The sequence below is a fragment of the Lepidochelys kempii genome, chromosome 7 (genome assembly GCF_965140265.1).
Source record: "Lepidochelys kempii isolate rLepKem1 chromosome 7, rLepKem1.hap2, whole genome shotgun sequence".
NCBI lineage: Eukaryota > Metazoa > Chordata > Testudines > Cheloniidae > Lepidochelys > Lepidochelys kempii.
The window spans coordinates 40350931-40377588 of NC_133262.1; the positions used below are offsets into that span (position 1 = coordinate 40350931).

The 26658-nt window shown below is 41.0% G+C and overlaps 1 protein-coding gene across 8 annotated transcripts in view; it reads right to left on the reverse strand.

Annotated features, from left to right (window-relative positions):
* The window catches only part of ATP2B2 (ATPase plasma membrane Ca2+ transporting 2), a 422428-nt gene that overhangs the window by 96900 nt on the left and 298870 nt on the right, over positions 1 to 26658 (reverse strand). For all 8 annotated transcript variants that reach the window (XM_073352334.1, XM_073352327.1, XM_073352326.1 and 5 more), the window contains one exon: positions 26266 to 26508. In XM_073352334.1, coding sequence (XP_073208435.1) covers positions 26266 to 26508 — 243 coding nt within the window. The remainder of the gene's footprint in view (positions 1 to 26265; positions 26509 to 26658) is intronic.

The window sequence follows — 26658 nt, forward strand, 5'->3', positions numbered from 1 at the left end:
TTTAGAGGACAAGAACAAAGTTTAAACACCACTAAAAGTAATCAAATTATGCTTATATTATGCAAGGGATCCAAGTGGTGCATACACTTTGTGTTGGCCCTCTGCAGAGATGTGAATTCTACACAAGATGAAGGAATGATTATACATTTTGAAAGTATTAACCTTGAAGCTATCAGACATGAATTTGTTCTAAAAATCGAAGACTGTTTGCTATAACCCGCATATTCAATAGGTGCAATGTGTCTGAGTGTCATAGTCCTTCCTTAATGATTAAAAAATATGCATTAGTCAGTGCATGTTACTGAGAGCTACGGCGTGCAAAACTATTGACCTCTGTTACTATGAAAACTGCTGGTTTAAGAGGCATTACTAGAGTCACTGCAAAATGCTATAAGAAAACAATATTTGTGTTATTATTTATATTATCATAAATGCCTAGGAGCTCTAGTCATGGACCAAGCCCCTACTGTGCAGGGCACTGTACAAACAGAACAAAAGGCTGGTCCCTTCCCCAAAGAACTTACAGTCTAAGAGTACGTCTACAGTGCAATCAGAGGTGTGACTGCAGGAAATGTAGACACACCCACACTAGTTTTGATCAAGCTAGTGCCAATGGCAATGAAGCTGCAGCAGCATGGGGGGCAGAGCAGGGTGTAAAAGCCTTCTCTGGACACTGGATATGTACTCAAGTGGTTATACCATGCTGCTGCTTTATTTCTCTTGTTATTTCAGCTAGCTGGACCAAAGCTAGCTCACATATATCTACATGTGCTGCAGTCACCCCTCTGATTGCAGGCATACTCAAAGAATAAAGAAAGAGACGACAGATGGATACAGACAGACAAGGGAGTACAAGGAAACAAAATGACAATATTGGTCAACACAATAGGCAGTGGTCTCAGCTCAGCAGCTGTGTAATCATCATGAAGTTTTTACAGGCATCACAGAAAAAGAGAGTTTCGAGGATAATGAAGTAGCTTTACAGATATTTACCCCTCAAACATTTGAGAATGCCTTATTTGCCATACACTAGCCAACACCATTAACACACTATCAAAATGCATTGGATCAAACTAATTAATGTATAATTGCATGAATTGGATTTGCTATAGCAGCACGGATTCTTACCCTGTCCTATTACATTTGTAAGAGGGATAAATATTCACTTTGAAAGCTTCCAGTTAGGTTCCTGTCTTATTAGCCACATTATTGACTATATATTTTTAAATTTACATTTTGCTAATTCTTTATTGTGATAGAGGACAAAGATTTAAGAGCCATACAGTCTTAGCAGATAAAATTTTGCAATTCAATTGTAAATCCTCTTTTAAATTCTATATCACAGAATCAAAGAAGTCAGAGATGGGAAAGACCACATAGATCCTCCAATGATGAAGTTTTCTCATGTTTTGGTCAGTCTAGTTTTAAAAATCAAAGGCAAAAGAGATTCCATTTCCCTCAGGAGACTATTCACCAAACTAATAGTCACTTTCAGATAAGCTTTATCTAATATTCAAACAAAATTTTCTCTCTTAATTTCATCCTAACGCTCCAAAGTAAGACACTAGTTCTGCTTCAACTTTGGTGATTACACCAGTCGGTTAGCTGCACTGTCCCCCCAGACAACTTCTTTTAATAGTGCCTTATAGGCTACTCCCATCACCCCTGGAAGTTTTTGCTGTTCTAATCCGAATTTAGTCCAGTTTATAATTAATATTCTATATTCCAAAACAAAAAGATGTTAAGACAGAATTAAGGTTGAATGCATCTGCATCTTAAAACTAAAACCAATATTACTGAGCTGTTTATATTTATCCCCAAACCAAACATTACAAACACAGGAAATTCAGAGTTTACTTTTAACTTAAAGGAAATCATGTGAAGGTATGAAAACATATGGTTGAGGCACCCAAACAACCTAAATTCTGCCCTGGAGTGATAAAGTGATTATGATTAACTCATTTTAATGTGTTTTGGTTCTGGATTAGATTAAACTAAACTGATTTTTAAAACACATCAGGTATTTTTCTCCATATTTTCTCCTGCATGGTGCCAATACAAGGCAGAGTTATGGTAGTTTAACCATGCACTAACATGTTTCTTACTGATACTAACTCTCAAACTTAAATCTATTTTAATGTCTTTTTTTTGTTTTGGACTGTCTTGTTTTCTCACATTTCTTTGTTATTGTCAACAGCTGGACTTTGTATTACATCTTATTGGAAATCTGTGACTATCCCTCCTGTAGAATTGTGGTATAGTAACATATGGACCATCCCTGTAATGGAAAACCTTTCAGATCATCTTTAGTTAGATTCTCTCAATATTAAGCTTATCCTGAATGAGTAATCAGGAATGTACTATGTAGTATATTAAAGTTTTATTGTGATTTGCCTTAACGTTTTTAAAAAAATTATTAAAAGTTTCACATATGAACACTAAACAAGAGTCCCAAAGAGAATGGTACCTTGCAATATTTCTAAGGATTTGAAGATATGTTACAGCAACCTTAATTTAAAAATAATAATGGATAAGAGCAGATTCAACAGTACACCGATGTAGTGCAAAACACTCAGAGCACGCTGGCCAGTTAAGGTCTTTCCAGCTTCTTTACATCCCTGCATCCCAAAGCAGTCAAGGTACCTGGACCCTGGTCTGCAAATGGATTTACTGGTTTAGAGAGCTGTGTTGGTGAGACTGCAATTGAGGAGCCCAGTCTCCGAGTTCCAATGTCTGCGTTTGAACTGCTCCCTCTATGATGCCACCTCACTGAGATAGCAGTGCCATGGGGAGACTTTCAAGCACAAATACTAAGCCCAACTCTTTAAAGGGTGTCTGGCCTAAGTACTATACCAGTGAAAACTCTGGACACTTGTGTCCAGTCTCTTCCCTCATACCACTCACCCATTACAACCAATGGATTTGTTGGATGCAAATTAGCTATAGAAGAAGGGTGGTGATTGATTGAGTTAACTCTGATGTCCATTTAAGAGTTAAAAGAGCTGGTTGACATGTTCCTGCTTCAAGTCAATTCATGTTACCTAAATGGAAAGATTCAGGAGGACTTACTCCATTATTAAGAACACTTGAGACAGGAAAAGGCTGATAGATGCTAAATTTCTGAAAGGAACCCATTTTTAACTTTTTTCTTTAACTCACCACGACCAATTTGCCATGTAAATTCTCTGGAAATTTTTTTTGTAAGTTTGGGGAAGATGCACTGCATTCTTCATACATAACAAAGATGTTGAACCCCTGATTCAAGTGCAAAATGGAATGCAACCTTAACTGTGGAGTTGCAACCAGCACCTTTATAACAAGAGAGAAATTAGACAGTTGTCACTTTGTTTTAGATCTGTTAAACTGAGTTTTTGCTAAGTGTTGGTTGGAGACTGGCTTCACTTTTATAGCAGGCACAGAAAGAAATTCTGAGTGGGACGGTCCAGAGGATGATAATTACATTTTGCAACAACTTTTGAGGTTTCAAAAAACTGGTTTCATTATGTATTCAAAAGAAAACATACGCTTTTGAATGTATCCATGAAAATGGAACTGTGTCAAAATGTCTTTTCCAGACTGAAACCTGAGCCCTTTGATTTGAGAAGCGGGGAGGGAGGCATGCATCAGCCTGAGTGCTTAAAGCAAATGGCCAGGGATATGGGAGACCCAGATTCAAGTCCCTGCACTGCCTGATTCATAGCAGAGTCTTTTATCCCAGATTATTCTGAATCAGGCACAGTAGGGATGTGACCCTAGGCCTCCCATAGGCCACTGCCCTTACCACTAGGCTATAAAGTGAGGGTCTCTCTCTCTCTCTCTCTCAAAAAAAAACCAAACAAACCCACCCTTCCAGAAGAAAACAATCAAAATCAATGTATTTCCACAAAACACTTCGGCTCTGACAAAACAGAAAATGTTCCAACCAGCTCTAAACTTGAGTCTGAACTTAATAAAAGCCTCTGTCTGACAGATTTGGTATCTTAGAAGCGTGATAATGGGATACAGAGCTTTTTATCTCTAGGTAACTAGCTCAAATCCAGCCCTAGTCAATAGAAACTGAAATATTCTCTCTGGGCTGGAAACGATCCAGGATATCACCTTTGAAGGATTGAACAACAACATTTAGTCAATACTAGAATCTGCAATATGCTATATGTCTATATTTTAGATTTGTTGCTAGGTGACTATTATTGCTAACCATGAATTCGCTTCTTCTTCGTTACAATTATTCATTTCAGAAAATCATAGATAATCCATAGTACATTTAGTATTGTATTTGCTTATATTTAGTCACGAAAAAACTCAATGAAGTTACTTAAAAATCAGATTACCTGTGATTTTAAAAACAGATAATTCTGTTAATTTGACAAGAAAATTTTTTCACAAAAAAATTGACACACTTTTGTCATCTGTCTTTTGAAATTTCACATGAAAGCCAAAACAGGACACCTACTCCTTTCTCCAAGTGAACTTGCTTTCAGCCCATTGTCACTTTAACTATCTCCTCAAATCACCTGATTAGGTAATGTTTATGTTGGGAAAGTCCTATGGCTTGGTAGCTCTTTTTCAATCCCAATGTTTGAACTAGCCAGTTCTCTGTGGCACCAGTATTTGAACCTTGACATTCTGGCACATTTGACAAGAGAGAATTCTCCTTCTCAGATGAACAGTGCTCACCACAAAGATACAGTGGGTGCTTTGTCCAGATGGCCAGGAGAAAAGGGGTTGTTACCTCTAAAAGGTCTCAATCTGCAACTGATGGCAGAGGGGAAGATTTCCCTGGATGGGGGCATGGAGAAACAGGAAATGGCTGGACCAGGTGTGCGTGTGTGTGAACTGTCCTTCCAGGTGACTGGGAGAGGAAGGGTATTTATATCCCAGGCAGTGCTGGTGAAACCCTCTCTTACTGGGATTGGGCTGGTATAACCCATCTTCCCATCCATGGTATCGGAGTAGAACCTCTTTTCTCTATGATCTGCTGTGGGCATTATGCTTGTCACTCTTTTTCTTTGGGGGCTGAGAAAGAATTTTCTTTCACCACCAGATTGGCCAAGGTGGGGTGTTTTTTTTTCCCCTCTTTCCCACAGTGGGTCAGGGACCTCATGGAGCGGGCTGGGAGGTTAGGTTAAAACATAGCATCTTAGTAAATAAAAACATGTGGCAGATACCCAGTGCAGGTACTCATTAGAGAAGGGATGTGGTTATTCGACAAAATGGATTTAAAGAGCAACTGGTTGGGACTGGATTAGAAAGGGGCAGGGGCTGATGGCAGCTTCCCAAATAGGTGGAAATGATTAAGGAAATAATTATGACCTGCACTATACAATTTATTGCCAGGTATTCCCAAGTAGTTTAAGTGAATAAATTTGCAGCCTAATTATAGTATATCCAGTGCTTCCTGTCTGTCTTCCAGCGTGGCTGGACAATGAGTGTCCCAACTGACTTTGTTCAAGTTCAAGATAATCCATGAAAATCCTGAGAGAGGACCTCATTGTGTCACACATCCACCACTATTATTGCCCCCAAAGCAGGACTTACTGCCTCAACATAGAGGGGTCTTTTATTGGCAGTCACACCCTAAATATGGATTTTGGTGCCTCATTTGGGGGCTTTTAATAAACATTTGGTTTTCCTTAGGCTTTTCATAAAAGATGCCTCATTAGTGGGAAACTCTGCCTGCAAAAACAAACTTGTCTGACTTGAGTACAGAATTGCAGTTCCCGGAGCGCAAAAATGAAAACCAGGAGCCTGACTGAAATAGAATAGGTTTGATAAGCATTCACCCAAAAACTACTTAATAAACATGCTTCTCCTTGGGAGTGTATGATGTATCACCATTAGTGACAACGAAACTTTGTGAAATGTCACTGCTTGTTATATTGTAATGCATAATGCTATGTTTATTGATACTTCTACATTTCAAGATGGCACAGAACATTTTTAAATTAAGTATCAGCTAGGGGCCTACATTATTATTAAGTGCTGTTATTGAGTGCTATGCCTTCACTCAGTTGGTTCCTTGATGTTTGCAATATTACATTGGTTTTATCTAGTCTAAGTTTTGGGTCTAACTTTAAGTTCTGGGTTATGCTGGAACACACTAAAAATGTCCCCAAATATTATTTTCTACTATCTCAAAAATATTGATAGAATACCCATTTTTCTCTCCAGAGTTGACATTGACATTTCATGTTTAATAAATCATCTTATTGCAATTCCAAGTTTCTTAGGCTTCCTCCTAATTAAATTTACTAGTCGGCTCTCATAATTAAGCCAGCCTTTTGACTAGGACTTCACTAACACATAACTTAACACAGGTTGTGGAGTCTTCGTGCTGCTTTCTGCTACCCACTGCACACTGTTTTTAACATTTTGCTTCTGACTTTTTAAGGTTCATTGTGGAGTGACCACTGCCTACCACATATTAGCCTAATACATCAAGCTTTTATTTTAATTAGTGTTAATCTCCTCAATGCCTTATTTCTAGTGTGTGTCCAAAGCGGGGAAGGGGAGGAGGGAACCTGATGAATCTTATGGCTATGTCATACATCTCACCTGGTCTAATGAAATGAACAAGAACACCGCTATTAGTAAAATGTGCCCTAGGGAATTACGACAATGGTCTTACTGTACAAGCATTGCGGACATCACTTAAAAGGGATTTATTGTTTACAAACCTATGCCCTTTACACTTTCACATCAAAACCCCAAGACCTAACATCAAGGAAAGAGCAAAATAATAAATAAATAAAGGTGGTTGACTTGTCAATTACACTGAGTTTCTGTCTTTGCAAATCTAGTCAGTGTTTAAGAATTTCTATTTCTGGTTTGGGAGTATATCTGAAATAGGAACATTAAATTATTGAAAAGGTTTTACTGAAGTAAAGTCAAACAATGCTTACTGCCTTTCTGGTTGCAGCACAATTACAGACAACCCGTACAGTTTATGGAACTAAATTTAGTAAATGCAAAGCAAATATAGCCACAGGGAACATCAACGTAAATTTTTCACTTGAGTTAAGCTACTGATTATAGCTGAAACGTAAATCTTCTCTCTCAATATTATTGATGCGCAGAATAAGGAAAGGGTTTATGCAAAGGCAAGCATTTCTAAACAGTTATAAAAAGTATCCACAATAGGTATTTCAATACATATTACACACAATTTATTCTACAAAAGAACTTGTTTTAAAACCGTGTGTGATACCACTTAGAATGTGGTAAGTTAAAGTTATTTTTTTATTGCTTTTTGTTTTGTTATTTTGGTGTGGATTTTTAAAATTTCATTTGAATCAAACTCAGGGACTCAAACATAGAACACGTTAAATTAAACAGATGCTTATATTAATGTTTACTTTGGGGGGGGGGTATGATTACCAGAGTATGAGAGACTTGCTACACAGACCTTATGAATTCACTTCATGAAATCCAGCTGGGTGGCCCCACTCTCACTTCAAAATATTGAGAGCCATAATGCCCTTGCTTGGGATGACGGGGGACTGTAGTGGCCCCATGCCTCTGCCAGCCAATCACAGCATCACTATGTTACACTGTTTGATTGTTCACTCAGAACTAAAAGGGCACAGGATTGGCTGCAAGGCTGGGCCACATGCCACTTTCATAAGGAAGATTCCACAAGAAACCTCTTGCCTCCTGCCTTTTCCAAGGATGTCTGCTTTCCACAGCTTGACAGAGCATCCCTACCAACATACTACTGAACTATGCCATGAACTCCTCCCCCTGGCAGTGAAGAAAGATGTGCAGTGCCACCAACATGTAACATGTAATGCATCCCTCAGAAATGGTGCTGCACAGCATCAGAAAGAGAGCATAAGAAATGCACAAAAGCACGAGGAGCCTTAAAAAGATGACTAATGGGTTTAGAAGCTTGAACAGGCTGCACAGCAAGATATGTACATGAGCAACACTGGTACACACTTCCTAGCAGTTGAGATGATTCAACTCTCTGGACAAATATTCTGAGTGACCAACTATTATCACTGTCTGTGTGCATATTATAGGCTGGTCAAGTAACACCACCTATTATTAAGGTTGCCAGACACTCCCTATCATAAGATCCTTTTTTCAGTGACTTGTAACTTTGCCAAACTTTAACCATTTAGGTTGTAATTTTCCACACTGGGTGCCTTCCTCAGGGTGAATTCTTCTAGAAAATTTCAGCCAAAACAGCCATTTCTGAGAACAAGGTTAGTGACAAATACATTACTTTGACCATTTCTGACAACCTTTTGTTTGAAAAGTGTCCCTATGCTTTGGAGATGGAACTTGAAATTTGGCAGTAGGGTGGCCTTTACGTCAAGGATGTGCCTTTTGCTGTGCCAGTGAAAATCAGGATGACCGTATTTCCCTATGCTGAATACGGGACACCTGGTAAAATTACTCATATTCAAGCGAGTTCAATGGCAATCAATCATACAAACGTTCAAATTAACATCAATTTGACTGTGCCCATTAAAAATAAATACTGCATAGTTGGATTCTTTTTATTTACCTTATCTTTAAGGCTTTAGGGTTCACACAGGGACGGGTAATACACACAACCCTATGCCCCCAAAGGGGGAGAGGTGACACACACACATTCCTAAAAAGAAAAGGAGTACTTGTGGCACCTTAGAGACAAACCAATTTATTTGAGCAAAGCTTTCGTGAGCTACAGCTCACTTCATCGGATGCATAAAGTGGAAAATACAGCGAGGACGTTTTTATACACACAGCTGCTGGCCACCGACATAACCCAGATGCCTCCTCTCCCCCAGCTATAGCCCAGGCAGGAAGGGGTGAAGCCCTAAGGATGGATTGTGCACCAGGGGCTTCAGCGAACCTGGCCAGAGAGGTGGCTCAGAAGAGGAGGGTGACTCGGGATGGAGCATTGTGTGTATAAAAACATCCTCACTGTATTTTCCACTTTATGCATCCGATGAAGTGAGCTGTAGCTCACGAAAGCTTATGCTCAAATAAATTGGTTAGTCTGTAAGGTGCCACAAGTACTCTTTTTCTTTTTGCGAATACAGACTAACACGGCTGTTACTCTGACACACATTCCTGTTCACCTGTCTCACAGGGATGACCAACTTACCCTCTCTGTCTGGCACTATCTGCCCTCCATCCCTGGCTGAGCCTGTGGGACAGACCTGCCTCTCCTGTTACCTGGCATCGCATCTTTCTGAGGCAACATGCCGGGGGGGGGCACGCAGGGTCACATTCCCCCACTCCCCAGATTTCTGCCAGGGTTCACACCAGAATGTGGCCAGTAGCAGCCTTTCGGCACTGTGCAGGAGGGAAGGGACGGGAGCTACTTCCAGCTGCAGGGGAGGAGGGGTGGGGGGAAGGGATGACCTGGCCTGTGTCTTTGCAGAGTTCATGTCTTCCCCTCACCCCACTGCTCCCGAGTGACTGGAAGCAGCTTGTCTCTTTCTGCCTGCACGTCAAAAGGCATCTAACACCTTCAGGCTGCTGCTGGCCACCGACGTAACCCAGACGCCTCCTGTCCCCTGGCTACAGCCCAGGCAGGAAGGGGTGAAGCCCTAAGGATGGATTGTGCACCAGGGCCCAGAGAACCTGACTGCAGGGGCTTCAGCAAACCTGGCCAGAGAGGTAGATCAGCAGAGGAGGGTGACTCGGGTTGGAGCAGCCCTGTGCTCCCTGGGGGCAGGACCCAGGGCCGGCAGGGGGCGGGGGGGGGGGGGGTTAAGAGGGTGCAAAACCCCTGCCAAGGGTCCTGCTGTGGACCCTGTAGGTTCGGGGCGTGAATAGGCTGGAAATCGCTTCTTCCCCTCCCCCCTCCCCCAGGCACTCCAGAGCTTAGATGAGAGGTGGAGAGGCTTCCCCATGCCAGCACTGTGTGGGGCTCTGGCACATGCAGGGCTTGGCTCCTCCTGGCCAGCGCCCCGGGCCGGAGGGTCTTGGACTTTCCCAGGGCACCAGCCCAGCTAGAGGCACTGGGGGAAGGAAGGAGTCTGCCAGCCAGGCTCTTGGTGAGCTCAGCGCTCCGACCAGGGGCTGGTTCTCCGCACAGTGCTGGGAGCGGGATGCGCCCCGCTGGTGGGGCTATAGAGGAACAGCGGGGCTGGGGTGGTGGAGGTGAAGGGGCAAAGCAGGGACAGGACAGCGAGAGGGGAAGCACATAAGGGCCAATGGGTGGGCAGTAGAGGTGACACATAACCGGCTGCCGCCTGGTGCCTGCCCACACTTACCAACCACCGCAGCTCGCAGCCAGTGCCAGCCGGAAATGGGACAGGGGGTGGGGCCCTGCTGGTCAAGAGCTGGCAAGCAGTGGGGGCTGTGCTGACGGACCAGCAGGGGGAATGGCCGGCCCCGCTTGCTGCATCTTCACCCTACCACCAGCCTTACACCCCACCCCCATTTTTGGCCACTGGACCCCTCACTCACCGCTGGTGGGCAGGCAGCTGGCGAGCAGAGATCTGGCCAGCAGCTAGACCCACCACTACTGATGTGAAGAGACAGTAAATACGGGACAATTTGCCCATTTTAAAGAAAAAGTTGGGACACCTGCAGGAGGGCTTAAATACAGGACTATCCCTTTAAAAACGGGACATCTGGTCACTCTAGTGAAAATCAACCCAAATTTAACTAAGTTATATGCTTTCGGAAAAAAGTCAGTTTGCACATGTTCAGTGGAAACTTTTTAAATTCAGCAGCTACATTCCCTGAATATTCCATCTACATTGGGCATGCTTCAGCCCTGAAACTGCAGGTCTGGGCTGCTGCTGCATGCCAGATCTGAGCACCTGAACTGAGAATAGGGAGACTGCCTCTCCTGTGCTCTCAGGGACTACCCTGCTGGGTCCAGGCAGTATGGAGGAGAAAACTGCCTGATTCAGATACAGAGGGAAAATAATTGAACCTGTGGGACATGAAGTAAACTGGGACAAGGACCCTGGGGTGGGCGGAGATGGAGCCTGGAGGGGAAGGAGAGGGAAACAGGAACTATTAGTTGGACTGAGGGGAGATTCCCTGGGAGCAAGGAGAAACACTGGGATAGGGGACTGGTCTGGGTGGGGAAGACGACTGGAATTTGGAGCCAGCAAGTTAAATGGGGGAGGAGACTGGGAGCCAGTAGGCTGGGGGGAGACTGAGATCAGACGAGGACCTAGTGGGGAGAGACTGGGGACTGAGAACTGACTGGGCAGGGAAAGGAGGCGAGAGGAGATAGATTAAATGAGGAGGCAGGGAATGAGGGAAACTGGGACTAGCTGGGCAAGGGGAGCAAAGGAGGTGGTGGTGATAGACACTGGTAAATTGTGCCTTGAGTCCTGTGTAAGAGGACCTTGGTCTCTGTACCATTGACACACCTGTCAAGGTATCAGGCTGGAGGCACTGAGAAGCCATAGGAGCCTGGAGCCTCAGACGTCTCCCCTCTGGGATGGGGAATGACGCATGGCAAAGAGTATAGCAGGTTACTGAGTGGGCCTCCCTGTAACACAGAAGGCATTGAATAGGAGGGTCAGCATGATAGCCAGGCAAGAAGCAACTCTCTTGAAGCCATTACAGTGCTCAGGGCCTGACATAATCCCAAGTAGGGGGCCAAAGGATGAGCAATTTACACTAGATTATCCCATACTACTCAATTTACTCATTACAATAAGGTCTTAAGCTTGGCTATGAGAAGATCTAGTCCGGACGGCATGAAGATGAGTTCCGTTCACTCTATGATGAGGGAAATGAGGCAGTTCGGGGGAGGGGTGCACTCTCTTATAAAGAGCAGCATGATGATGTCAGGCTTGCACACCAGGGACACCAGAACCCACACATTAGGAAGTGAGAAATATCCCTTGGAAAGGAAATTCTGCGGGGAAAAAAATGGTTTGGGAAATATCAAAACATTTCCATTAAGAAAACAAATGAAGTCTTGTGTTGTCTAAAAACAACACCCTGGTTTGTGGTCAGTGAAGTCTTCAGCCTGTATGTCTTTGCACTGTGAACGGCAGTGTGCACAAAACTGTTTCATTCCAGCACAAGTGTGAGTGGAACACATATCCAATGTCCAAGTAAGGCTGAGCACCAGGTGTAGTCCTCCATATTGAGTTACAGAAGGTCTCAAAACTTTCTTTTCTCTCATATGTGCAGGGTGAAGACAGGTGCGTCATTGGCAGGAGGGGGTGAATTCACATAGGCACACAACTATATGCTTCTCAGACATAATTCAGCGGGTAGGCAGGTGTAACTCTGTGGCTATGCAGCAGCACTCTCTCTGTAGAACCAGATTTGCTTACATTTCCTTACCTTATAAGCAAAGCACAATGTAACTCTACAGTCGCAGCCCTCTGAGAGAGTTGGGCGTAAAATGCAATTCTTTCAAATAAAAATGATCTAATATTCTCTTTCATTTGGAAGGGTACCAAAGTGTTGTGGATGCAACAGTGTTGTCCCCACCCTAGTATGGGTGCACATTGTACTTAAAGATAGCCATGGAACAAGGTAGCATCTGGGGTTGGCATGGTGGGGAGGAGATAATTAAGGGGGGGGGGGGAGCCAGTGAAAGAAGAAATGGGTGGCTAGGACCTGACATGGACTTGTTGAAAAGCAAAGGTAAAACGCTCAAGAAGGTCAGAGTCCCTAAAGTGTACACCCTAAATATATATCAGTGGAGGGATGAATTAAGAAGAGAGTTCCCATAGGCTAGTACCATGTAAACAATAAGGCATTTTAAGAAGACTCAGTACTGCCACCCTCTCACAGAAAGATGGAATTTGGGAGCATAGCTAGACTTCTCTCCCTTACCTTATTTGAGGTACAAAAATTAGTTTTGTCTGATAGTTTATTCATCATTAGTCAAGAAAATAACACATCCAGTAGTGCTTAAACAACAGAAAACAAAGTTCCTAAAACAATGTGCACAGCATTTCTATTTAACAGAACTAATGTCCTAATTCATCATGCAGTATTCTGGAGTGGCTCTTCAGCAGTGTCCTGTCTTTTAAAAAGGTTGTTTGCTTAACCCTGTTTGATTTGTAAAGCCACTGTAGTTCTTTGTGTAAAACTGGTATTAAATTCTCACATCTGAAATGATCATCTCCCTGAACCACACAGGAGACAATGAGAAAGTCCACACGAAAAACAGATATGCCTGAACTCAGCAGTTTACACCCACTCAGGTAAAAATTAAAAAAAACCTCCCATCGAGATAATCTGTTTAGTGGTAATTTTCTCATGTGCTGTACTGAGTTAAAGATACCCTGCCAATCAACTACATCAAACAAAACAGTGTGCCAGTTTTGGCAAAGTTGAGTATACTATCAAAATACCACAGGAAGGATTTGGGGATCAGAAAGATTAATAATACTATGTACTAAATTATATATCACACCAATACTTCTGAATATAAAAAATAGAGAACAAATCTCCTTTGGCTCAAAAAGGCATCAGACATAAACATAACACATTTGTTCCAAAACAAAAGCTTAGTTAAGATATAGTTAAGGTTGCCAAGTGTAATCCAAGGGAAGACATACCATTGAACAAATCCATAAATAACAGACATTAAAAGCTATGGAGTTTTCAAGCTAAAGTTTCCTAAACAGTTCTGATCCATCCTTCATATCCCGTTCACACACATTATATAAAGTGATAATATAAAAGCTAAATCATGTTAAGATAATGTTATGGAAATGACAAATCAGTTAAAGCCAGGAAATCCAAAATTCAAACTTATCCTGTAATTCATTCCATTTGCACCTACTATTTCCAGCACGTATTGAACATATCTGCTGATAAAGGCAATCCTAAGGTACAACTGGTAGAATAGTTTACCTGATCACATACAGTAGCTGAAGGATTCTGCTTTCCCTAACTGACCTAAACTCCATGCAAAGCCTTCTTTCAGAGAACAGGCAGTTCTTAAATCTCAAAAAAGCGGCAGCCAAGGCCACCTGATATGGCACGTGTAACAGGCTCGTCTTTAAATATGCTCTCAATTCTCCTTGGTTCTTTAACTGTAACATTTTTGCGCATAGGAAAAAGACGATGCATTCAAACTTGTATACATTATTGATTGATTGAAGTTCCCACATTTGCAGATAAGTCTAAATTATGAATTATACATTAATAGTAATCACTGCATGTTAATGTCTGAAGTGGAGTGCAATACAAAATTAAGCATTATTCAAATTGTAGTGATCTCATCCCCTTGCATATAAAGGCCTTGCAGGATCACAGGGCTCAGATGAATCTTCACAAGCAGTGAATAAACGATATTCCATAAACTACAGTCAGCTGCAAATATGTAAACTGGGAATGCCAAGTATGAAACTTGAAGGAATAAAGTGATCAGGCAGGAAAGAGTTCTTACTAGTCCAGATGAGTCCAAAGAAAAATATTAAAAATGCACTCTGGTAGCCTTAACGACAGGGAGCCATTGTCTGGACTGGCAGGGGCAGATGGAAAAGGACTGTTGCTCTTTTAAGGGTCCCCTTTCTTCCTTCTCCACCCCCCCCACCCCAGATTCCTCATCGGTTTGAGGGGGATGTGACATCGACCAAGTGGATTGACTGGCCAAAGGGGCTCAACTGCACTCTGCTGACTTCCATTTGCCCAATAGATGGGCATACAAGTCCTTTCCCTGTGGCGAGGTGCCACTGAACACCCAGATCAACAACTCTCACTTGCAGGACTGGGGTTTGGGGAATCTGCTGTGGGCACTGTGTCAGTTGCCTTTTTTGGGCCTCGGGAGGAATTTTTCCCTCATTACCAGATGGGCCAGGACAAGGGTGGGGAAGGGTTTGCCTTCCCCACAGCAGCTCAAGGACCTGGTGGGTATGTCCACAGGCAAGGTTCAAGTTGTTGCAACTTAGCAGTTGGCAACTGCACCAGTATTTTCCCTCAATGGTTCAGCAAGGCTCTCAAGCGTCTAGCTGTTACCTCTTGTGGGTGGAAACCCATGTCTCACTCTCTTCTCACCAGGATACATCCAGGCTGCATAGTTCTCTGCCTTTCCAAGCAAAGATGACTGCCTAAACAGTTTCTCCTTAGAAACTAAGAGCAGAATGATTGCTACAGATATAAGTTACTACATAGGTCTTTGTACTCAAGCGTACTTTATTCTTCTGGTAAAATGCATCGCAGATAAAACACATAAAAATAATAAAAGAAACTGCACACGTGCCTACAGGACATAACCCACTCCAGGGGTTTCTTTGTAGTTACAGGTTAATCAGCATTTCTGCTCAGCACAAGCTCACAGTTTTATGAGGCCTCAGTAGGCCAAGTCCTTCCAATCCTCCAAAAAATATTCAGGTCCTCTGTAGATCAGGGGTCGTGTCCATTTGGTGGATCTGGAGGAAGGTCCTAAGTCAGTTTAAAACACAGGCTTTTATCCAAAATCTTTTCTTTGTCTGTTGGTCTCTGGAGAACCCAATTTGAACTAGCATATGCATATCTCCCCAGAGGGTGCTAAGGCTGACAACAGGAAGTTGATTAACATCCCCCCTCTCTGCTAAAGAAGTGCTGTGGCAGAGCTCCGACCTTGTCCCCATGGGTCCCGCACTTCCAGGCAGTTTATGCTCAGAGGCTCACTGCGACCCTCCACATAGCCCTTCTTTCTCTAGGGCCAGGGTTACAGTCTACCAAGCTCTTTTCATCATAAGCCAGCCAGGAGGTTGGTGAGAGAACTCCCACAGTCTCTGTTGTCCCTACGGGCTTATTCCAGAACATAAGCCTTCTGTCCTGACAGGGGCCTGTCTTCCCCTCCCAGGAGGTGTTTCTGTAGTGGTGGGTTGGGGGGAACGCGAGCCTGCCCTCTACTCCAGGTTCCAGCCCAGGGACCCTAATAGCAGCAGCTGTTGGCAGCCGACCTTTCACCGCCAGAGTTGCTACATTTCCTGGGCCACATCCCCACAGCTCTCCTGCTTCTCTCTCTTAACGCCTTCTTCTCCCTTACCTTACTGCTCCCTTTCCAGTGGCTTGAGGGTGTCTTCATTACCCAGCCCTTCAGCCACATTTCTTCTCCTCTGGCTTCCTGGCTCTCCTCAGCCTGACCGGAGTGAGCCCTTTTATAGTATCAGAGGGGCTTTAATTAGAGTCAGATGTTCACATTAGCTTAATGGCGTCACTTAACTCTTTGAAGGTTAATTGGAGTCATGTGTCCACCCTAGCCTGGAGCAGCCTCTGCTCTGGTCAGTCAGGGAACAGAAAACTGCTTATCCAGTGGCCAGTATATCTGCCTTCTACTACTCCGCTGTACCCAACTGGCCTGGGTCTATCACGGTACATACAATGCCGCAACAACACATACACAACTGCATTTTTAGTATTATATCCCCCAAAGGCTCTAATCCTAATTCAGTAAGATTTAATTTAGTTCAATAAAGTTTATCTTAATTCTGTAAACGTTGTTCAGGGTATTGTCAATCTGGCACAGACAGTACAGGTCATTATTCAGTGAAGGGGTCCAGTTTTCTGATAAACTGGGTTTGGAAGGAAGGCATTTCGATTTAGAGGAAGGCATCCCCTAAAGACTTCATTTTACAATGGTGTCAGTCAAGCACCTTTTCCAAGCACAAAATTAATATGAATTGAAATAACACAGGAGACATGTTTTACTCAATAATGCAAAGGACTTTATCACCATCTTTTTTAACCAGCTTCTTTCAATTAGTAATTCATTCAGTCTGGTTTAATGAGAATTAGTAGCTATATTTATTTCCCTTATTATATAAAACTGCAATGGCAAACCATGCTTCTTATGTTCTGCTAATTATCACTTCTAGAAGCAAAGGAAACTGACTAAATGACCCATTATTAATATTTATTATGTATAAAGCACCATATGCCATAATAGGTCATTTTCTTCCAGCCTAAATTATTCTGTGAAAAGATTTGACATATATTTTATAAAAAAGCTTTTACGAAAAAGCTATTTTACTTCAGTGTTTTGTGGTGAGTGCATTGCTTCTAATAATCATAAAAATAATACCTAGTACTGCATAGCTTGCTCCATCTACAATGTACTTACACTAAGTAATCTTTGCAACACTTCTATAAACAAGAGAGTATTTTTTTCTTTTTCTTTTTTTTTTACAGATGGAAAAGTTGAGGCCGAGAGGTTAAGTGACCTGCCTATAAAGCAAAAAAATGCATGATACAAGACAGGATTAGAACTCAGAATTTTTCATTCAGAGTCTTATGTTCAGACTACACCTTTCCATCATTGACTCCTATGTAAATCATATACTATAACAGAAGAGAAACTGGAATAAGCTATTCTTTTTTATAAAGAGAATTTAAAACATTTCTGAAGCAACGTGAACCAAGTATTTACTATGTTTTTCAAAAGGAGTTTCCACATTTTATTTTCAGTGTCCTTTATTTTCATTTTCAGTATTATGTTGCACTCCAATAAATACATTCTACAGATGTTGGAAATAAAGCAAATGATATTTCAAATTCAAATTAAATTATGGTTCTAACGGCTAGCAGATTTAGAAACAACACTCCATCATTTTAGCACTTTTGGAATAAGTGCAGTAGTGCATCTGGCTATCAGTGGTTCTAACACAAATTTAATCTGTCTCACTGCTTTTTTAAAATATAATTTTATTTTAAAATAAGATTTTAAAGGCACAGGTTCATTTGTCCCTATTTAATTAGTCAGCACAGTCTGTGTGTAATTCAAAATAGGGAAGAATTTAAGAAAACACAAGAAAGAAATGAACGGCCATACTGGGTAGGACCAAAGGTCCCTCTAGCCCAATATCCTGTCTTCCAACAGTAGCCAATGCCAGGTGCTTCAGAGGGAATGAATAGAAGAGATAATGTAATATAAGAACATAAAAAAACAAAACTCCACATTACAGAGCATTTGTAAAATACAATCTATTCCTAAAATAGAAATCAAAGAGCAGACGTGGGGAGATAAGGTTTCATGATATAGGCAGTAGATCCAAACTACCTACACACATACCGTGGAGCCATAAGCCTAAATCCTAAAAAGTGTAACTTCATACTCCTGCTGCAACCAGAGAACAATACAATTTATCCTTTAGGAGGAGACTCTAAAAAGTAAAGCCTTCCCTGCTATGTGTGGATAAAGATCTTATGACACTTTTCATAAGAGTGGGTAGATGCTGCTAACATATTGACCCTTCCCCCCATTCAAGTTTCCTCCACAAAGAGGACTTCCTTATATACAGGGAAGTCAGTTGGCTGACAAGTTAATCATCTGCCTGTCAGGTGACTTCTCAGTCTCACAAACCTCCCCCGAAGTCAACCAATGAGATTGTTAGCAATTTTTTCAGCTTAATTTTTTAAGTAGGAAACTATGGAAAGGATAAAATAGAATTTAGGCCATGTCATTTAGTTGGATGTCATTTTGGATTAATATAAGTGAAAGTTTTCCTCCACCTTTCCTCATTCTTTACCATTTCTGTCCCTCTTTTTATTTATCTATCTATCCCTCTCAGAATATTGTTAGCAGTGATGGGTGAACTTGTCTTCAAAAAGTAAGATGTGGCCTGAGCCTTCATGTATCTCTGAGAAAGAAGGCACCTTCAGCTACACATTAACGTTGGAAGAAATGGCTTGATTTGTGTGTTTGGTTTTTTTAAAGACAAAAATTGAGCACAAAACCAACTTCCCAATTTCAGGTAATGAAATAACTAGACATTTCTTTGGAAGAATAAAAAGCTATTTTATTCTGGCTTTCCTTTGAACTGTTCACCTTTGAAATGAACTGTTCACCTTTTTTTAAAAAATAGTATATTCTGACATATAATTTCATAAAATCTGTTTTAAAGCTTCTATGAAGGCATACGTGTGTAAGCAGGGACTCAATGAGCTCTCCCCTGACATCTAGTGGTTTGCTGTGGAAAAAGACTTGAGAAGCTGATCTTGTTTGTATGAACAAGGGGACTTGTTTAATGATTAGGGGACTGGAACACATGACTTATGAGGAGAGGCTGAGGGAACTGGGCATGTTTAGTCTACGGAAGAGAAGAATGAGGGGGGATTTGATAGCTGCTTTCAACTACCTGAAAGGGGGTTCCAAAGAGGATGGATCTAGACGGTTCTCAGTGGTAGCAAATGACAGAACAAGGAGTAATGGTCTCAAGTTGCAGTGGGGGAGATTTAGGTTGGATATTAGGAAAAACTTTTGCACTAGGTCGGTGGTGAAACACTGGAATGAGTTACCTAGGGAGGTGGTGGAATCTCCTTCCTTAGAAGTTTTTAAGGTCAGGCTTGACAAAGCCCTGGCTGGGATGATTTAATTGGGGATCGGTCCTGCTTTGAGCAGGGGGTTGGACTGGATGACCTCCTGAGGTCCCTTCCAACCCTGATATTCTATGATTCTATGAACACACCCACCCTGCCTACATGCTCAGCATGTTGGGATTGCTTGCCCAAATGATCACTTGTGGCTTGGTGTTGGATCCTCAGTCTCCTTGTTATTGGGGCAGGAGTAATAAAGGGTTGTTATCCTTGTTGTATGACCCGAGGGCGGCAGAACTGTACCTGGCATACCCCAATGGAGGGACTCACCCTCAACTGAACGGCACTCGCTAGGCAGGGGACATGGGTTCCACATCCCAATGAGTTTAAAGAGGGTGGGGACAGGTAGTTGCGTCTGTTGGTGTGGGCTCTCTTTAAGGATCCTAGACCCCATTTGATCCTTCCTCTCTATGGTATAATAAAAGAGCTAATTTAGATTCAATTGAGAGTCTTGCTACACGCTGCAGAGCTAAAAATCACAGATACCTAGGTCTACAGATTAGACCTACTTTGGGACAGTGTCTCTATTGCAAGAGACTGCCCAGTGTGCACCAGCAGTGAGGCTCCCCCATTAACAGCTGAAATCACTGAGAGCTGTGTTAATATTTATGAACTCTAGTTGCGGTGTTTTCCCAAATTAATCCTGAGTTAATTCCCTCCTTTTATTAAAAGTTTTTGCTATACTCAGACTCTGTGTTTGTGAGAGGAGAAGTACTGCCTCTTAGAGGGGCCCAGGGGGTGGTGTGTAGTTGTCCCAGGTCACTGGGTGGGGGCTAGAGCCAGTTTTGTGTTGTACTGTTGAAAAAGAACCTCCTAGATACTGAACCCGGCCCTTGTTGCTGCTGGCTCCACCTGGCAGAAATGTATTCTTGAATAATAAATGCCAGTTTTGACTCATCTGAAGAAATTTAATTTGAAAATATGTAATTATCTATGGAGCGTGCCAGTATATTACAGTGACCATCAGTAAAAACTGAACATCGACAGTCCTAGGTACCTACAGTAGCCATAGTATGCAGAGCAGGAGAGACTGTGGGACAAGATATACAGGGGAGTAGTAAACATTGAGTAATTAGTAATTCCTTGCTGGTGTAATCATGCATCCAAGTGTACCGTTTACAAGCAGTAGGTATGTGTTTTATTGTTCTCATGACAGCTAGGGGTTTCTGGTTAATAAAGGATAGAAGTGATTTGGATTTGGTAATCTTTCAGACAGGAACATCATGTCAGCAAGTTTATATTCCTTCTAAAGAGCTTGAACCTCCAATACAAGATGAGCGTTCAACAGCAAACCTCCTTAAATTTCCAGTTTGTCACCTGCACAGTGATTAAAATTAATGATGTAATTTGTACAGAAAATATAGAAGTGCATCTTGGAATGATGAAATTATGTAAATGACAGTAAGTTGCTACTGAGAAGTCACTGGTTAGGTCCTTTACATGGAATGGCTATGCTGATCTCGATGTATCTGCTCTCCTCTGATTTAAAAAAAGTTTTTCAGTACTTGATTCACTGACCTTCGAAGTAAAAACAGTCTGTAAAAGAGAAGCATGTTTTGTGTACTTAGCATGTCTCAAGTAAGTTAACTTCTGACAGAAGAACCACCATATGCCCTTACAGATAGCTATTTTTGGATGCAAATATTTTTCTCACAAATAAAAAGATCGCTTCAGTTGGATTCCAATTCTATGTTCTCAACATCCACATACAATTTTCATTTATTCCTGTAAGGCAGCTAATTAATTTCCTATTTTGCTAAAGGCTTATTTTCAATTATTTACACCTTTCCCAAGTAATCACTTTCTGAGATGCAATTCCTTATGCTAGTTCTCAGCCCAGAGGCAATTTGTGCGCGTGTGTGTGTGTAAAAACCATGAAGAGTGTCCATTCAGGTATTTTGAATTAGACTTTTTACTAAATGTAGGTGCACTTTTTGATGGAACAACGCTACCTTTTCTATCCCAGTATTTATTTTTACAAGCAAACCGCTAGGCTGATATCTCTAGAATTCCTTTCAATATCTAGAAAATTAAAATTCAGTTTCTCAGGGCAATTTTTAACTCTCTCCACATGTACATACATATTTTAATAAGATCTTTCATTAGAACAAAAAAAAATCTAAATCACGCCTTCATCTCTCACCCAGAAGATCTTCTCTTTTATATAAGCCCTTTGGGGGAAGACCTGTCTTCATATTATCTTGTACATTGCAAAGGATGCCATTGGAGCATAACCAAAAATAAATTACAGCAACAACAACGGGCAACATTACACTATTAGATAGATGATATCATGAAAAGGAACTGCATTTTTTCTCTGTACTGCCACTCCAGTAAACTTGTACACATTCTTTAAATTCTGTATTGGTTTTATGTTTCAATTGTGCTTTTTTCGGTAACTAATTAGAGACTCCTACCTATTACAAATATTTAAATGGTAAATACATGAATTATTGAACTAAAATTTAATTCTTCCAGAGCATTAATGGAAGCAGTTGGGTTTGTCTGTTTTACATTTCAAATCATATTTTGGCAAAATTACACATGCTTTAGTGTGTTAGAGAGGGAAATTAAAGTTTTGCCCTTTCCCTTAGAAATATAACATCTATATGTTAGCTGGTAACAAACAGCACAGCTCTCTTGTACCTAGTAAATGACATTCTCTGCCCCCAAAATTGTACCATCTGATTTCAATATATGGGGCCAGATATACTCAGCTAGTGTGACTTGGTGGAGCTCTATTGACTCCAGTGGACGGGACTTATGCAGCACAAACTGAGGCATCCATTGTCAAGACATAATAAAGAATGGTTGGTGAAGTTTGGCCTGAGCTGAACACTACTAACTTGAGAGCTTACTGGAAACTCCATTTAACAGAGGCCTATTATACCATAAAGTAAAGGAGACATTTACCATAAACATATCCACTGTGATTCTAAGAGGGGAATGAATACCTTTTTGGTTAAAATCAAACTTGCATACTAGTACGTTATTCAAGAAAAGTTATGGCTGCTAGCTTAGACCAATATTAGCACTCTTTATTTCCCAGCAACTCCGTGGTATGCCAGTTAGAAGTACAGCTACTCAAAGTGCAATCAGAATATTCCCAAAACATAGATTTTGCTTTCAGATTAATAGAAGAATTAAACTAAATCCCCTCTACAGTTTACAAGCAAAAGTGTATGAGCTGTAATCTCTCTGGGAAAACATCTCTGAAAGTGGTCTCATATTTATTCTGGAAAAAAGGCTTTCTGGAGATTAGCTTGAAAACAGCAGTAACATTGCTCCGAAGTGAACTGAATGCCAATTTAGTTCATCCCATATCTTGTTCTTAAAAATATTATAAAGGGCTAGATTTAATGGTATTGTAACTCTAGTGGAATAATTTGTCTCTGATTTCTCAGGGAAGTGAAAATATTTTATCCCAAGCAGTGACATTGTTTTCTTTTTGTATTTTTATCACTGGCTCTATTGCTCTTTAAATAAAAGATGACGTGAGGGCAGGGCTGGCTCTAGGTTTTTTGCCACCCGCAACTGCCCAAGAAAAAAAAAAAAGGGATAGCTGGAATGCTGCCCCAAGCACATGCTTGCTTTGCTGGTGCCTAGAACCACTCCTATGTGAGGGGGAACTCATCATTACTCGTTCAGCGGTGTATCTTGACTAATTTTATGGTCCAATATATAATCACTTAATGTAAGTTCACACAATGTGCAACTTGAAGAGTATATAGATCTGTATAACTATTAATAGAACAAGCAAACTTTCATCTTTGTGACATAATACACATGCCCTTTGGGTGTCAGCTGATACCCACAATTTCATTAAAGTATGCTCAAAGAATGTGTGACTAAGTATGCATTCTGAACAAGCAGAAAAAATAATCTTGGACATCTGGTCCTGAAAACAAACCTCTTTATGTATTTTATACCAGACCTATTTATGATCTAAATAGAATGAGTGCTGTGGAACAAGGACCTTAAATTTTCTACATCAGAGCTGAGATCTTTGAGACACCTTCCCTTAAACATGTCATAAATATAATCAAAAAATGAAGGTAAATGCTTATAGTACAGTTGTGATTCTCATTGAAGTCCATATTGTAATCACTGAGCTTATAAGACAGATAATCACCGCTGACAAACAGATAAATCCAAATACTGGCGCTATATAAATCCTACAGTGGAGATAACAATTAAGGATTTACCTAGGATTTCATCCATTTATCTGTTTTACAGAGAAATAGAGTTTATGTTCAACCCAAAGCTAAAATGAACTGAAATGATAATGCATAGTGATTTACCTTTTTCAATGTACACACATGATCCACTTTAATCAGGAGCTATGAGGTCAAAACTTGGCCAGGAATACAAAATCATATTGAAACTAAAATGTGATTACTGAATTACACTGGATAGGAAATTAATTTTCATCAACGAGGACGTCACTCCAAGAGAAAAGGGAAACATTCATTCAGTTTGTCCAGGATCATTAGTATATCGCTTTGGAGAACATATTGCTGTCCTATTACGCAGTACTCTCACACAAATATTATTTCCAGTATTAAGATGCTAGGAAACTTTGAACTGGCACAGAATTTGGATAGAGATGCTTCTTCAACATGTTATAATCTCGACAATTTAAAATGAAAAAACAAACCTAAAACGCAAAGGACATGAGATTGACAATGCTTTCACTCTACCAGTAACACCTAATTCAATTGCCAATTTACTCACAAGCACCGTTGCACACTTCTTCCACACTGCCTCTCATCGATGGGAAGAACTTCCCAACTTCCCTCTTCAGTCTTCCCTGAAAGCCTACCTCTACCTCTATTGCCTGGCAGTCACTTCTGACTAGTAGGCGCTCTCAAACCATTTATTCAAAATGCGTTGTTACTTTTTACAGTTAACTTTTGTCCCCCGTCCCAGTTTGTCTGTATATTAATCTGTGGCATCTTGTCATCATCCTGGTTTGACAGCTCTTTGGGTCAGGGACTGTCTTTGTTCCTCTTGTCCGTATCGTGCCTTGCGCAATGAGGGCCTGAACCTAGGCACTACCACAGTATACAAATAATGAAAAAGCCAATCACACATACCACAAGCTAATGGGGTGCTAAGGCACTGAAATATATTTTAACTCACATATCAGCCCCTTCATGGGTTCTGAAGTCTTTAGCATACAAGCACTAAAACAACCTCTCAAAACAACAAGGAATATCTACCCTGTCAATCACCAGTGATCAAATCACAGGACAAAGACAGGACAAGACACTCCCATTCCTAGAGAACAATAATAATCATATGCCATGTACAAGAGGAATGAAACATGTAAGATGGTGAGATCCCTGTAAAGACAAAACAGAGATGCTCTCAGTATCTCCATCTATTGTTGTTTATCAAGACTAAGCTCCTCTCCAGATCTGGCCCAGTGTTAGGAAAAAGTTGAGTCAGATCTCTCAGCTCAGACATGTCTGTTTATTTTTAGTTTTATGAAAGCCACTGCATTAAAATACTTGCTCTGAGCGGTGACACAGCAGGACGTACATTTACACTAAGCCAGTTGAGAACGGAAGGTTGAAATTAGTCAGGTCATCTAAAAATATGGCTCAGGGTAGCAGAATGTTATACTTCCATTGCTCAAAGACTCTAAAAAGAAGTAACAAAAATACAGACCCTTGCTGCAAAAACACTTTTACCATAAACGTACTTGACAACCACTGAGATTTCTGTCAGGCTTCTCGACAAACTCCTCTTCCTATAAATGGTTATTGCTAACTAATGCCTACATATCATCACTCCTAAAAATCATGCCAGGGATTACAAGAGACACAGCATTTTGTTAACGAATTCTTAAACAAAGAAAACCTTGATTTGGATTTAGTAGCTCACCAGAAATTGGACTTCTACTTTCTCACGTTTCTGCAAATATACTATCTCTGTCTGTATTTTGGCTGACAGCTTTTAAAATCATATTAATGTGTATTTTGGCCACTCCAGGCAGTTCCGTACAAACGTGCAAATAGACAAAAAATTATTTCATAAGCCTAAAAAAGCTTCAGTGTACTCTATAAAAAAGTTTCAGGTTATAGTATTAAGATTGGTCTCAAGTTGCAGTGGGGGAGGTCTAGGTTGGATATCAGGAAATGCTATTTCACTAGGAGGGTGGTGCAGCACTTGAATGGGTAACCTAGGGATGTGGTGGAATCTCCATCCTTAGAGGTTTTTAAGGCCTGGCTTAACAAAGCCCTGGCTGGGATGATTTAGTGGGCGTTGGTGCTGCTTTGAGCAGGGGATTGGACTAGATGACCTCCTGAGGTCTCTTCCAACCATAATATTCTATGATTCTATGATTGGAATAAAAAAAAAGCATCATTTGCCCTTTCAAATGATAAATAAATTGGGGCAGCAGAAATCAGAATTTTGTAGCCTCTTAATCCTCCCACATAGTGGAATCTACAGCCCCTTTAGATATCTGCTCCTTCCAGAGTGTCCTCCTTTACACACTGAGTTAAATTCATCATCCATTTAATTTGGAATGAATATCCATTAATCCCACCAATCTAATTCTTCATATTTCAAGAATTAAGGTCCCAATCCTGCAAAGTCTTGTGCGCATGAGTAATTTTAAACTCAAATAGTCTCACTGAAGCCATTGAAAACTATTTGTGCAAGCAAAGTTACAAGTGTACAGCTTGGATCCAGAGTCACATATTGATTCAACAATATCAGAGGTTTCAGCATATAATGTGGCCCTTGTTTCTGGGACCAGGCATGGCATCAATCCCTCCAATAATCAATTGTATTAATCAATTGAACAATGACTGATAAAGAATATATGGTAACATTTCCATTCTTAAAGAAAGAAACAAAATTTGTACATTTTTGTCCCTTCTACTCTCATTTTGGGGACCTATTTAATATTTCATGATCAATGACAAGTTATTGAAGTATTAACAATGCTTCAAAACCCATTCAGCTTCTCCTGCCACATTTTACTTGATTAACTGCAATAAGCCTACTTACCAGAATTTTTGTAGTATAAGCACTGTTGATGGCAATTGCATTAACCAGCAAGTCGAGGGTTTTGCTTGGTAGAGAATCTGGGTCAGGGATCTCTTTGTAGTGGGCATCACCAATGTAGGCTTGTACTACTGTCATCCTGTTGGTTGTTAGTGTCCCTGTTTTGTCAGAGCAGATGGCCGTCGCATTACCCATAGTTTCACAAGCATCTAAGTGGCGGACCAGATTGTTATCCTTCATCATTTTCTGATGGAAAGCAAAGTAAGAAAGCCTCAAAAATTTGCTATGACAGATTTTTAAAATCTCTCATCATAGTAAAAATGCATAAAGTTAGATGTGACTATTAGAGTGTAGTCACGCTTGTTTACCAATGTGTCAGTGTAGAGAACATATAGT